The sequence below is a fragment of the Odontomachus brunneus genome, unplaced genomic scaffold, assembly GCF_010583005.1.
Source record: "Odontomachus brunneus isolate Ranch 3 - 2012 unplaced genomic scaffold, Obru_v1 Obru_scaffold_307, whole genome shotgun sequence".
In the NCBI taxonomy this organism is placed as follows: Eukaryota; Metazoa; Arthropoda; class Insecta; order Hymenoptera; family Formicidae; genus Odontomachus; species Odontomachus brunneus.
Genome location: NW_022639757.1, coordinates 178,785 through 192,441, shown reverse-complemented (window position 1 = coordinate 192,441; position 13,657 = coordinate 178,785). Strand labels below are relative to the sequence as shown.

General features: G+C 57.6%; 1 protein-coding gene across 1 annotated transcript; it reads left to right on the top strand.

The window, feature by feature from the left end:
* The first annotated feature begins 10,885 nt into the window (after positions 1-10,885).
* Positions 10,886-13,078, top strand: LOC116853337 (proline-rich protein HaeIII subfamily 1-like). The gene is made up of 3 exons (XM_032834391.1): positions 10,886-11,355; positions 11,472-11,940; positions 12,836-13,078. Exons 1-3 carry the CDS (start codon positions 10,886-10,888, stop codon positions 13,076-13,078), a joined length of 1,182 nt encoding a protein of 393 aa, XP_032690282.1.
* Positions 13,079-13,657: the final 579 nt, after the last annotated feature.

Below are 13,657 nucleotides of genomic sequence, written 5' to 3'. Positions count from 1 at the left end.
AAGAGTAAATTAATTATATTCAAAAAAGAAGTGAGATCAATATAATTAATCAAGTACAAATATGTAAGTATTTATTACACAGATAATTGTGTGATAAATATCAATATTCTAAAATTCAGATATTTTGAATAAGAAACTTTTTTTTTTAATCAGTTATGTTTTATGTCAGTGTCTTATGTTAATTTGTTGTTTTCTATATCTATAGTTGGGACATCCCTAGTAGCTCATATTGGATTCATATACGTTTTCTAAACGTATGTACCATTTCATAACCGTTTGTAAAATGTTTCCCACACGTTTCTAAACTTTTAATTGCTAATTGACACGTTTTTATGTAGTATATTGTAATTCATCATATTTTATTAATATTAATAATTGAACGTTGAAATATCGAAATATCAAATTGAGAGAGAAAAACTTAACATCGGGGAACAAAAACTCGGTGTGCCCCAATCAATACATCATTTTTTAATATAAATGTTTATAATGTTAGTAATAATTTTATGTACTTTATACATTACGGAATTATGTATACTATTGAAATATATTCTAAATGGTGTGAGGAAAAGGCGTTTATTTAATACCATGAGAGGAATTTAATATACAATGAAATTAGTTATCCAAAAAATTTTAAGTCAAATAATCATTAATAATCAATATACGTTTTGATCCTATTCCGACCGTCTTCAGTGTGGGAATAAAACAAGTACAAACATATAAAACAAACATGTTAAATAAACGCCTTTTCCTCACACCATTTAGATTGTATATCGATAGGTCCCTACATCTTTCCTCTTACTAATTGAAATATATTCACTATGGGAAAATCTACATTGATGTTTCGTGAATTCAAGACTATGTGTCGCCGTATATAGGAATGTCTTTTCTATAAGAATATATATTGTTGTATGGGGGTGTATATATAAATGTGTGTGTGTGTGTATTGTATGAATATATATTTTTTTCTGTATGAATATATTTGTTTCATAAATTGAAACATTAGTGAAAATATATATTTGCTTGTTAGTAGAATCAATGTTAATCGTTTCGGGATTCAAAATTATGTATTGCCATGTATAAAATTGAATTTTTTCTATGTGTGAATTTAATAACTACTGTATATATGTTTGTCGATATTTAAATCAAATTTTATATTTCTTCTGCATCAGTGAATTAACGTTTGAATTAATATTTTTTTTGTGTATGCTACTTCTTTCATTCCAAATTGTATTATATAAGGTGTAGTAAAAAGAAATCCATTATTTTTGCATGAAATTGAAGGCTTTATTTAGTATAGTTAGAATGATCCTATTTAGGTCAAATATGCACCGTTTTGTTCGATAACTTGTTGCCATTTTGAAGGTAATTCCATTATGCCTCTCTCATAGAAACCATTGTCCCTATTGGCAAAAAACTGGGACAGTCGATTTTCACAAGCTTCTCTTGAGGCGAATTTTTCATCAGCAAAATCATTCGCCATAGACAGGAACATATGATAATCACTTGGTGCTAGGTCCGCACTATAAGATGGATGCATAAGAACCACCCAACCAAGCTCCCGGAGCTTCTGGCGAGTCACTATCGATGTGTGTGGCCTGGCGTTGTCTATGAAACACAATTCCACTCCTATTGGCCAAAGTTGGCCGCTTCTGGGCGAGTGATTCTTTCAGACGGTCCAATTGTTGACAGTACAGGTCCGAATTAAGAGTTTGGCCGTAGGGGAGCAGATCATAGTGGATGATTCCCTGCCAATCCCACCAAACACACAGCAAAGTCTTCCTGACCGTCAATCCTGGCTTGGCCACCGTTTGCGCCGACCCACCGCGTTTCGACCACGACCGTTTTCGCTTGACGTTATCGTAAGTGACCCACTTTTCATCACCAGTCACCATCCGCTGCAAAAATGGGTCGATTTTGTTGCGATTCAGCAGCGATTCGCAGATGGAAATTCAGTCCATGAGGTTTCTTTTGTGTTAACTCGTGTGGCATCCATATATCGAGGTTCTTTTGTATTCAGCCTTTTTTTTTTAAGGCAGAGGAAATGCATTACGCACACTCCCGGGAAAGACGGGACTTTCCCAGGGGTAGTGTAGGACTCTCCCCCCCGGAACTAACGGCCGGGGGGAGGCCTACCCAACCCAACCTCTGCCGGGCCTCTTGCGGCTATTGCGAGGGCGTCCCGGGAACAGCTTGCGCATTACTTCCGGTACGCCCTCAGCCGCAGGGCGGCGAAAACCTAAACCCCGCCCCCTTCCCAGGCCAGGAGAGATAATTCCCTTCCGGCCCGCTGTTCCTGTATTCCATGACCGAACGTGGACCTCCCCGACCGGTCACACCTCACCTGTAGGGGCGCTATTGGCCGGGTCCGGTCCCGTCCGGACCCGGCCCGACTCTACGCTCCCGACCGAGGTTGCTGGGGCGGAAGGGTCTAAGAGTTCCCCTCCGCCCCTTTCGGTCAGAACCCTCCTGGCCTAAGAGTCTGCCCTTGCAAACCGACCGCCCTGCCCCCCTCCCGGAGGCGCGTGGTCTGACTTCTTGTCAGTGGGGGGGAGTCGCACCTTGCGACGCGTCTCCCCCGCCCGACCAGGCGCCTCCTGTCTCCCCCGCGCCAGGCCCTTCGTTGATCAGGAGGGCCCAGCGGCATTGTAGAGGGCGGCGATGCACCCGCAGATACCCCGGGGGAGGGAACGCCAGCGGTGGCGTCCTTTCCCCGCTCACGAGTGCGCCACCCCTCAACCCCGCGCTGATGCGTGGGTAGGTGAGGCGCCGCCCTTCTTCTGCGGCGCTTTACCGCATCCCGCGGGGCGGCGGTTTCGCCCCGCCGCACCCTCTCCGACTCCTTCTGTGACACGATTGTGTCACAGAAGGAGGTGACGGCGGACCAGCCATCGTCTCCCCCAAGCATGGCCCTAATGAGGGCCGGGGGAGAGAGGTCCGCTCCCACCACATCAATTAGGACTCGGCGCTCCACATCCCAGGAGGGGCATTCCTCCAGGGTGTGTTGCGCCGAGTCCACCTCAGCACCACAGTGGTGGCAGCGGAAGTTAGGCTCCCTACCAATCCTGTGCAGGTACTCACCGAAGCATCCATGTCCGGTGAGTACCTGCGTCGTCCTGAAGGACAGCTCTCTGCGGGCCCTGTCTACCCATTCTTGTAGACAACGCCGGATGGCCTCTGCGACCCTCGTTCCTGAGCGGCCCGTCGCCTCCTCCAGGTGGACGCTCCACCTTAGGAGGAGGCGTTGACGGGCCTGCAGTTTAGCCATTTCTATGGCCCTGGCTAGGTGTTCGAGGTCTCCTCCGGCACGGAGCTCCTTGACACGCCGATAGGTATCGGCATGCATCTGTGCAAGGAGCTCCAGCGGGGGGAGACAGGTCAGGGCCGTGGCGGCCATATGCGACGTCGTCCTATAAGCCCGGGCGAGGCGAATGACGACCCACCGCTGAACGCGGTGCTAGAGCAATTATGCGCTTGTTGGTCGCCATCCCACTCGCCCAGACTGGGGCCCCGTACAGGGCCATGGACTGGACGACGCCGGCATACAGTCGCCGTGCCTTCCTTTTAGGGTCGCCGAGGTTGAGCAGGAGGCCACCCAACATATTGGCCACCCTGCCCAACTTGGGGGCCAGAAGCTCGAAATGTTTCTAAAACCCCCATGTACCATCCAAGATGAGTCCCAGATATTTTATCGTGGGACCCGTCTTCACAGAGTCACCGTCGATCCGAACTCGGGCCCCATGTAGTCCCCTTTTCGAGCCATCATGTATGAACATCAGCTCAGATTTGAGGGGAGCCACCTTGAGGCCCATCCTATTCAGGGAGCCTATCACATGGTCCACCGCCAGACGTCCCTTTCCCAGGGCGCTCCGCCACCCCCTGCCCCCGGCTAGCAGCATGGTGTCGTCCGCGTAACAAATGACGGTGCAGGCGGGGGGGCGTGGACAAGGCGGAGGACTTGGTCGTACGCGATGTTCCATAATAGGTGTCCTAATACGGACCCCTGAGGAACACCGCGGTAGACGGTTCTTCCGCACTGGAGTTCCGCTTTGTTGCGGAAACCCAGTCTTCTATCCCGGAAGTAGTCCCTAATAATTGAAACCAGGTAGGGAGGGACCCTGAAATGGGCCAAACCCGCCTCCACCTGGTCACAAGGGAGGGAGTTGAAAGCGTTGGCGATGTTTAGGGACACCGCCAACTCCCCCCCTCCTCACGACGGCCTCCGAGAGGGACCGGACGCGCAAAATCGCGTCTACGCTCGACCATCCCTCCCGGAAGCCGTATTACTCCTCACTGAGTTTTGGACTACCCTGGGATAGGTGCCGGACGAGGCGGGTGTGTAATATTTTTTCGAATAATTTGCCCGCCTCGTCCAGTAGGCATATCGGCCTATAAGCGGAAGGGCTGTTCTCCGACTTGCCCCCTTTTCTGAAGAGGACCAGATTCGCCCTCTTGCAGAGGCTGGGGAACAGCCCGGTCCTTAAACAGGAGGTGAATGACGCATTGTGCGACTCTTCACCTCGGCCTCCTTCATCGCCAAGGCCTATACTGTGCCTGGGATGCCGTCAGGGCCCGGCGCCCTTTTCTTGGCGCCGAGCCTCCTGACGGCTCTGTCCATCTACACCTCGGTGACCCCGACTGACTCATCCTCCCCGTCTGGGGGGCCCTCATAAGGGGGAATACAAGCTTCGCCCCATGGAAAGAGGGCCCCCACCACTTCATCGAGGAGGTCGGAGTCCAGGGACGCCGTTGGAGGGAGCGCCGAGTTGCGCAAACGCCTCATCACTATGTGATAAGGGCGCCCCCATGGGTCCCTGTCGATGGTGGAGACCAGGTCATCCCAGGCACGGGCCTTGGCCGTAAAGATGGCCGCCTTGAAAGGCGGCCGCGCTTTTCGCGGTACGCTCTCTCGGCGGCCATCCCGCCCGTACTATTCCTTCCCCGCCGGTCCATTTTTCGCCTGGCTTGGCCGGCGGAGCGCCGAAGTTCGACCACCAGTACGCTTACCGGCGGGTTGCGGCCGGGATCGGCGCATGGCGGCATCACACGCTAGCGTCATCACGCCCACGATCCCGGCCGTTTCAGCCTCAATGGCGGCTCGGGTCCCCGGTGTGGGGCCCGGGTCCGCCCAGGTGGCCGCCGTTAAGGCGGCCGCCAGCTTGTCGCGGTCGAGTTTACGGAGGGCCTATCTTGGTGGTCGGACGCCCCCCTGGCCGCGTTTCAGGAGCACCTCCTCGGAGGTGGCGACCAGTCGGACCACGATGTATTGATGGTCCGAGAGGTTTTCACCCCTGGTCACCACTCGCCAATCCTGAAATATTCGGGCCGTCTGGAGAGACGCCAACGTGACGTCGATCACAGATCTCCCTCGCGACCCGACGAAGGTGCTCCTCCGGCCCCTGTTAATGACACAGAAGCCGTGAGACGCGACCCATTCTTCCATTACCTCACCCCTTCGGCACCTGACCGAGGACCCCCACAACTCCGATTTGGCATTGAGGTCCCCGGCCATCAGAACCGGCCTTTGGGGGCGCTTCGACATGAGGTCCCCCAGTCGGTCCAAAAGGTGCTCGAAGTGAGCGAAGTCCCACGATGGTGGGCCGTAAACCTCGACCACATCTAGGGCCCCCACTCTACCGCGACATATCTTCCCCTCCTCTCCACAAGGGAGATTGGGGGGAAGGCCTCTCTTTCCTCATGGTAAATCGCCACCGAGCACTTACCACTCCGCTCCGCAACGTCACTCATTATGGCTGGATGACTTCCGGGGACGGAGTGAGCCTCGGAAACGATTCCCAGTCCACAACCGCGCTCGCGGAGGGACTGCATGAACAGTTCCGGGGCTCCGCGAGCGCGGTTGAGATTCACCTGGAGGAGGCGGGTAGCCATTACGGCTTAGATCCGCTCTCCTCCAGGCCCTCCCTTATCTTCCTCGCAAAAGCGGGACCCTCGTTGGGGTTTCCCCTCTCCCGCGAGGCAACTTTTCCCGGCCCCAGCCCCCCACGGTTTTCTCTGCTCCTTGGGAGCAGTGTCCGTCGGAGGGACTGAGGTCTCGGGCAATGCAGCCCCTTTTTCTGGTTTTCGAGGGAGGGCTCCTTTTCTTTCCCAGGAGGAGGGGCGGGAGGGATATTGGAGGCTTTACGCCTCCTCCTCCCGCTCTATCCCCCCTTGCCCCGCTTTGCCATTTGGCAAGCGGGACCTCCCACTCTGTGGCCACAGGGCCGCCCGGCGTCGCGACACACCGGGCATGTCGCCGGTGCATCGCACGCCGCGGCCTTGTGGCCGGCCGAGCCGCAGTGGTAACAAAGACCACTGCGGTCAGTCTTGCTTTTGCATAAGGCCCTGACGTGGCCCTACTCCAGGCATTTGAAGCACTGGAGGGGGCGCTTTATCAGGGCCTCTACGCGGACGGAGGATCACCCAACTTTGAGTCGTCCTCCGTCCGCAACTCCCGGCGACCGCCTCCGCGGAGATCACATCCTCCGCGGTGACTGAGTCATCCAGGTCACGGACCCGGATGTCGGCCCTCTTCGAGGGACGCGCAATTTGCACGTCTCTCTTGTCGGCGAAGAGGGCCGACATTCTTTTGGTCAGGGAATCTGCCCTAGTCTGTCCTTCGGGACCAGGGATCTCGAGGAGCAGTGCGCCGGTGGCAGCCCTTCTGGCCCTGAGATCCCCAGCTCACTTTGATCTATATGGCTCCTCGCCCGCCGCACAACATCGGCGTAGCTACTCGTAGGGCAGCTCACCGTGATGGCGGCGGTGCGAGGAGCCTTCGGGAGGGCGGGTTTTCTCCCGCCTCCCCCATCCCGTGTATTTTTATTCTTATCGCCCCCCTTGGTCGCGGCACCCTTCTGGGGCCAAGGCTTTTGGGGGACGGGTTGGGGAGCCTGTTTGTCCCCCCCTTCCGTCTTCTTCTCCCTCCACCCGACCACTCGGGCCCAGGTCTCGCGCCCGGCGGCGGAGCAGGGAGGGTCGGTACTCCCCCTGGATCGCATAGGCGCGATCCGGTCCTGGGGAGGCCCGGCTCCCTGGCAGGAGCAGGCGCACACTTTAGGGGCAGCCCGCCTACTATCCAGGGGGCGAGGGGTCACCCACACCGCTCTTCTTCTTTTTCTTCTTCCTCCGCTTGCTCTCCCCCGCCACTTCAGGCCGTTTGGCCTCGACAGGGGTAGAGGTCGCGGAGGACTTGGCAACAGGGGAAGGGTCGGGGCGCGTTGCTCGGCTCCCATCTCCACCATCTCCTCCTACCTTTTTATTTTCACTTTGAGGCCACGCGGACCGCCCCCCAGGCGTAATCCCGGAGATGACGGCCCCCATGGCCTCGATAAGGCGGGGAACTAGGGCCACCACAAGGGCCTTTAGCTCCCCGCCACTCAATCCTGCCACCACAGGGGACGCGCTTTCAGCCAAGGGGGGGACTTTTCCCCCCGCGACCCTCTGAGGTCGCCTACCAACAGCTTGACGGGCTGCGAGGAGTGCCCCCACACCCGCCGTTACCACCACAGCAGCCTTCCTCTTCTTTTTCCCCCTCTTCGGGAGGGGTCGACCAACTCCCTCAGTAGGACTATCACGTGCCCGAAGAGGGGGGGGGTCCCCCCGAGGGCAGCGTTCCCGTCGCTTTATCCCGAGCCACCTCCTCCCGGCATTGTTTCCCGATTTCTATTTCCTCGGGAGTCGGGTGGAGTGGCCGGGCAGATCCAGCGCCCCCTTCCACCATCATCTCTTCCTCACTGGAGGTAGACAGGGGGTTCCGGACCATCCTTTTTATTTGAAGACTGGGAGAGTGGAAATTCCCCCCCCAGCTTCTTCTGCCCTCTTTCTCTTCCAGTCCGCAGACGAGTCCCGGGAAATGGGACCCGTCTGCACACCGGTTTCAAGGCCCGGTATATCATTTTCATCGACCTCCATAGCGGAGGTCGCTTGTGGCAAGCTTGTAACGAGGCATTCCTACCTCGTTCCGAATCGTTCCAAATTGTGTTCAGTCGTTCTAGTTGCTATTTCCTTCGTTTACTCCACCGTTGTATTCTCGACCGTTGTCGGTAACCAGAATATATTTATGTTGCGTTCTCCCGCTGTACTTATTTGCGATACCCGACACCTGTTATACGACTAGCATGCCGGGAGCCCAGTAGTCATCTCGGTCGCCGCTACGCGGCGCGAACGCGAGATTGAGGCAGCACTCGCAGTTAAATTTCCGCGGCCGCCTCTCGAGCCCGCCTAAAAGGGGGGCTCGCGGAACCCTCGAAACGAGTTCACCGCCGGTCTCCTGAGAGACCAGCACGAGAGCGTGACACCGAGAACTCCGCCTCTCGAGGCGATTGCGCTGTACACCACGGCTCAAGGAAAAAGAGATCAGGCTGGCGAATGGGACGACCGTCACCCTCGCCGGCACTGTGCGGCTGCCGCTGCAAGTGGGGCAGCGCGTAGTCAGCCACGATTTTTACGTAATGCCGGACCTGATCGAAGACATGCTCATTGGGGCCGACTTGTGGGCCCGCCTTCAGCTACCATTATGTCCCCCGGCGGCCCCGACCACGACCACGACTCCGCTCCGTCTCGCACCCCTGAGCACCGACGCAGGGGGACTTGCGCCTATGGCCACACTACAGCGACACCGGCTGCAGGAAGTCCTAGAGAAAGAGTTCCAACAATTCGCGACCGTACCCGGGCCCACGCCATGCGTGCAGCACGAGATTCGACTGAAGCATGGGAGCCGGCCCATCAAACAACGGTTTCAATCCCGTAACCCGGCGATGCAAGGCATCATCGACCAAGAGGTCCAACAAATGGAGCAGCAAGGCATTATTGAATCCACGCATAGCCCGTGGAGTTCCCCGGTCGTACTAGTACGAAAGAAAGACGGTAGCCGGAGGTTCTGCATAGACTTCCGAAAAGTAAACGAAGTCACGGAAAAGGATGCCTACCCCCTGCCGCAGGTAACCGCCACTTTGGACAAGCTCCGCGGCGTCCGGTACCTGAACACCATCGACCTCAAGAACGGGTACTGGCAGGTGGCTTTAATCCCCGCCAGCCGCCCTATCACTGTCTTCACGGTCCCCGGCCGCGGGTTATTGCAGTTCCGAGTGATGCCGTTCGGATTACATTCCGCCCCCGCCACATTCCAACGCCTTCTAGACACCGTACTGGGAGCGGACCTGGAGCCCCATGTCCTGGTATACCTGGATGATATTATCACCACCACGCGGACCTTCGAGGAGCACCTGCGCGTCCTACAAAAAGTGTTGCAACAACTCCGAGCCGCCCACCTACGACCAAACCCGGACAAATGCCAGTTCGGGCGCAACAGGCTCCGGTACCTGGGGCACATCGTGGACGCACAGAGGCTACGAACCGACCCCGAGAAAACGACCGCTGTCACCAACTGGCCAACCCTTACGACTATACGCAAGGTGCGCCAGTTTCTAGGAATGGCCTCGTGGTACCGGCGGTTTATACCGCAATTCGCCAGGACCGCCGCGCCGCTTACCGGGTTAACCCGGAAGACGGCTCGATGGCACTGGGGTCCACAAGAAGAGGCGGCCTTCCAGGCGCTAAAAGCCGCTCTCACCTCCTCCCCGGTGCTCGCCTGCCCGGACTTTGCACGGACATTCGTGCTACAGACGGACACCAGTGCTCTAGGCTTGGGAGCCGTGCTCACCCAGCAATTCGAGGAAGGGAAACGCGTCATCGCATACGCTAGCAGAACGTTGAATCCCGCCGAGCGAAACTACAGCGCCACCGAATTAGAGTGCTTAGCGGTGGTCTGGGGCATCCGGCGCATGCGGACGTACCTGGAAGGATATCGATTCACCGTGGTCACCGATCACCAAGCACTGCGATGGCTCCACAGCATGGACTCCCCCACCGGCCGGCTGGGCCGCTGGTGGTCCGAGTTGCAACAATACGATTTCGAGATCAAGTACCGGCGCGGGACCGCTAACTAGGTCGCTGACGCCCTATCCCGGCGACCCGAGGTCTGCTCCCTGAAACGGCCCGTTCAGGACCGATGGTACTGCCAACGATTAGCCGACCAGGTGCGCCAGCAACCACAGCAGCACCCCGACTATCTCATTCGTAAATGGCGACTCTTCCGCCACCTCTTACACGACCTCGACTTTCGCGGGGTCCCCAGCCATGAGCAATGGAAGGAGTGCGTCCCATGGGAGCGGCGGTTCGAGATAATGCGCCTATATCATGACGAGCCCTCCGCTGGGCACCTAGGGATAGTCAAGACGATCGCCCGGTTCGCCCGACGGTTCTACTGGCCCGGCATGTACCGCGACATCGCCCGTCATGTACGGCGGTGTCCGAGTTGCCTGGCCCATAAAACCCCCCAGGGTCACCAAGCGGGCAGACTACACGCTACGGCGGTCCACGCACCCTGGGAACAAGTGTCGCTGGACCTGGTCGGGCCCCTGCCCCGTTCAAGCCAGGGACACCGGTGGCTGCTCACGATGCAGGACCGCTTCACCAAGTGGTTGAAACCAGGTCGTTACGACAGGCCACCGCTAATGCCGTGGCCCAGGCTATCCTGGCCCAGATTGTCTACCGGCACGGGTGCCCCGACGTCATCATTACGGATAACGGGACGCAATTCGTGTCCAAACCCGTTCGAACGGTCGCCCAGAGCCGCGGGATCCGCCACCGAACGACACCTATTTACACAACACAGTGTAACCCTGTGGAACGTGCTAACCGCACCGTGAAGGCGATGATAGCCCAATACATGCAGCGAAACCACCGGCGGTGGAATGAACACCTCCCCGCTCTCCAGTACGCATTTAACACAGCCTGAAACGAAGCAACCGGATATACACCGGCCTACCTGAACCATGGACGAGAGCTGGCCGGACCAATCTCCATGGAACGCGGACGACTAGCGCCCATGGGTACACCGAGTACGATTCAGCGGCAGCTGAACGAAGCTTACGAGCTCGTCCGCATCAATCTGGCGCGGACCTTTCAGCACCAGAAGCACCACTACAACCTACGGCATCGATCCTGGCGTCCCCAGGTGGGGGATCAGATATGGGAACGCGACCACCCGTTGTCCGATAAGAAACGGGCCTTCAACGCAAAGCTTGCACCCAAATATACGGGCCCCATGGAGGTGCGACGGATCATCTCCACGGTCATAGCCGACCTCCGGGATAAACAGGGGCACTGGTATCGGGGAATTCATGTACGGGACATGAAACCCGCCAGCCGCGACGAACGAAGCAGCGACAAACCCCAGGGCCCGGAGACCCCGCGAGCCGGCCCTGTACGTGCCGTGCACCGACCAGTAAGTTTGCCGCACGCCGCTAAGCGGCGCTCGCCGGGCACGTACTCGCAGGCAAATATCCAGAACAGAGGGTATATAAGGCCAACGACCCCCCGGAGCGAGGGACTGGCGAACACGCTCCAACCACGTTATGGCAGACGACGAGCAAACTCTCCAGGAGCTCATTCGCCCGATGACGCCGGAGGAGGCAAACGCCACATGGCAGCGCTTGCTGGCCGGAACCGGAGCACGGGAAGCCCCCCCCGGCCGAAGCTCTGACGCCGCCCGTAGGCGCGCTCGCCCGGCCACGGGTGGGGACGTCGATCCAGAGCTCCCGCGACGCCGGCGAGCGGAAGCTACTGGCATTGGTCGGGTACGCACCCCCGCCACCCACCGGGCGCCCCAGGGGCCAGCCCCACGTCCGGCCCGTGGGATGGGCAACCGGCAACCGACCGCCGACCACGCCGTCAACCTCGGCTCGCTCAGGCCCGAGAATCCTTCGGGAGGAGACACCGAACCGTAGGGTGGTCCTACAGACGCCACCAGTCCTCCGGGCACCACACGCCACCTGGCGCACCCCCGCAGAGGTCGGGACCGCTGGCCCCCCCACTTACAACACCACCGGCGCCACCACCACCAGCGCCACCAGCAACGAAAGGACGGGTAGGCGCCCCCCGGTACGCCCGGGACCAGAAGGCGCTCATGTGTGAGCACTTTGGGAGCGACTCGTCAGGGAGCAGTCGGGAACCTTCACCAACAACGAGACCACGGGCTGAACGAGGGCCCCATCAACCTTCTCCCCCCCAGCACGGGGGGAAGCCCGGAACCCCGGGGGCCTCGACGGACCGTAACGTTGCCGGACGGTACCCAGGTCACGATACCCCGGGCAGCCACCTTGCGCCAGGGGGCCTGCCGGGTCCACGCCGGCAGCGCCAGATGGATCCTCCACTTCAGGGAAGAAGTCCTCTTTCGCGCACGACGAGCCGGACCCCATGCTAGCGAGGAGGTAGTGTAACGAGGCGTTCCTACCTTGTTCCTAACCGTTCCAAATTGTGTTCAGTCGTTCTAGTTGCTATTTCCTTCGTTTACTCCACCGTTGTATTCTCGACCGTTGTCGGTAACCAGAATATATTTATGTTGCGTTCTCCCGCTGTACTTATTTGCGATATTTGACACCCGTTATACGACTAGCATGCCGGGAGCCCAGTAGTCATTCCGGTCGCCACTACGCGGCGCGAACGCGAGATTGAGGCAGCACTCGCAGTTAAATTTCCGCGGCCGCCTCTATAAAAGGGGGGGCTCGCGGAACCCTCGAGACGAGTTCACCGCCGGTCTCCTGAGAGACCAGCACGGGAGCGTGACCGAGAACTCCGCCTCTCGAGGCACACTGTTCCAGACGACGACGTGCCGGGTTTCGGCCGTCGATCGAACTCAGAGGAGAGCGCGTCGGGCTTCCACCGTGACTCCACGACACACCGTTCCAGACGACGACGTGCCGGGTTTCGGCCGTCGATCGAACTCAGAGGAGAGCGCGTCGGGCTTCCACCGTGACTCCACGACACACCGTTCCAGACGACGACGTGCCGGGCTTCATCGCCGAGCAGGCCACCGTCCAATAGCAGAAGGGAGGAACCTCCGGCCGCGTCTGGGATAGCGGAGGTCAACCCGAAAGACGACGCGGCCCAGAGCCCAAATCGCGGCCTGCCGCCACCGCGACCGCTCACCACCCCGGGTTGCACCGGCAACACCGATCGCGCGCGCCTCGGGGACAGTGTAGATCCCCACTCCCTGTACGCAATAAACTCAAGGCAATAAACTCTCGTTATAATTCAACACAATCGAGCACATTACTGCCATCTCTCTCTCCTATCACGATCCTGGCCGCCGACGAGCTTACCCAAAGATAAACCGCAGAAAAAGCACGGGGCAAGAAAAGGAACCGCGTTACAAGCTGGAGGGGCCAGGTGCTCGGGCCCTCTCCAGCTCTCCGTTAAGGCGACCAACCTCCAGCCGGAGTAGAGCGCCCTCAACTCGCAGGCGCTCCATCTCGCCCAGGGTTGCCTCCTGCTCCTTCTTTGCAGCCTCGCTCTGTTCGGAGCCATCAGTTGTAGTGGCCCTCTGAACAAGAGCGAGGTTGCATGCGGCCATCGTCGCCATTGCGTTTCAGAGGGCCCCCTTGTAGCCTCCCTTCATATTTTTGGACCGCTCCGCGACTTTTTTCACCTCATCGATGGCCCATAGGGCCATCGACAAGACTTCAGCGGTCCGTACTGACCGCAAGCCGCGGAGGATCCTCCCTTCTTCTTCCAATGTTTGGAGGGCTCTCGCGGACTGTGGGCGTACGTTGGGGTTCTTTACATCCTCCACGCCCGACGCCGCGTCGCTCTCCTCCCT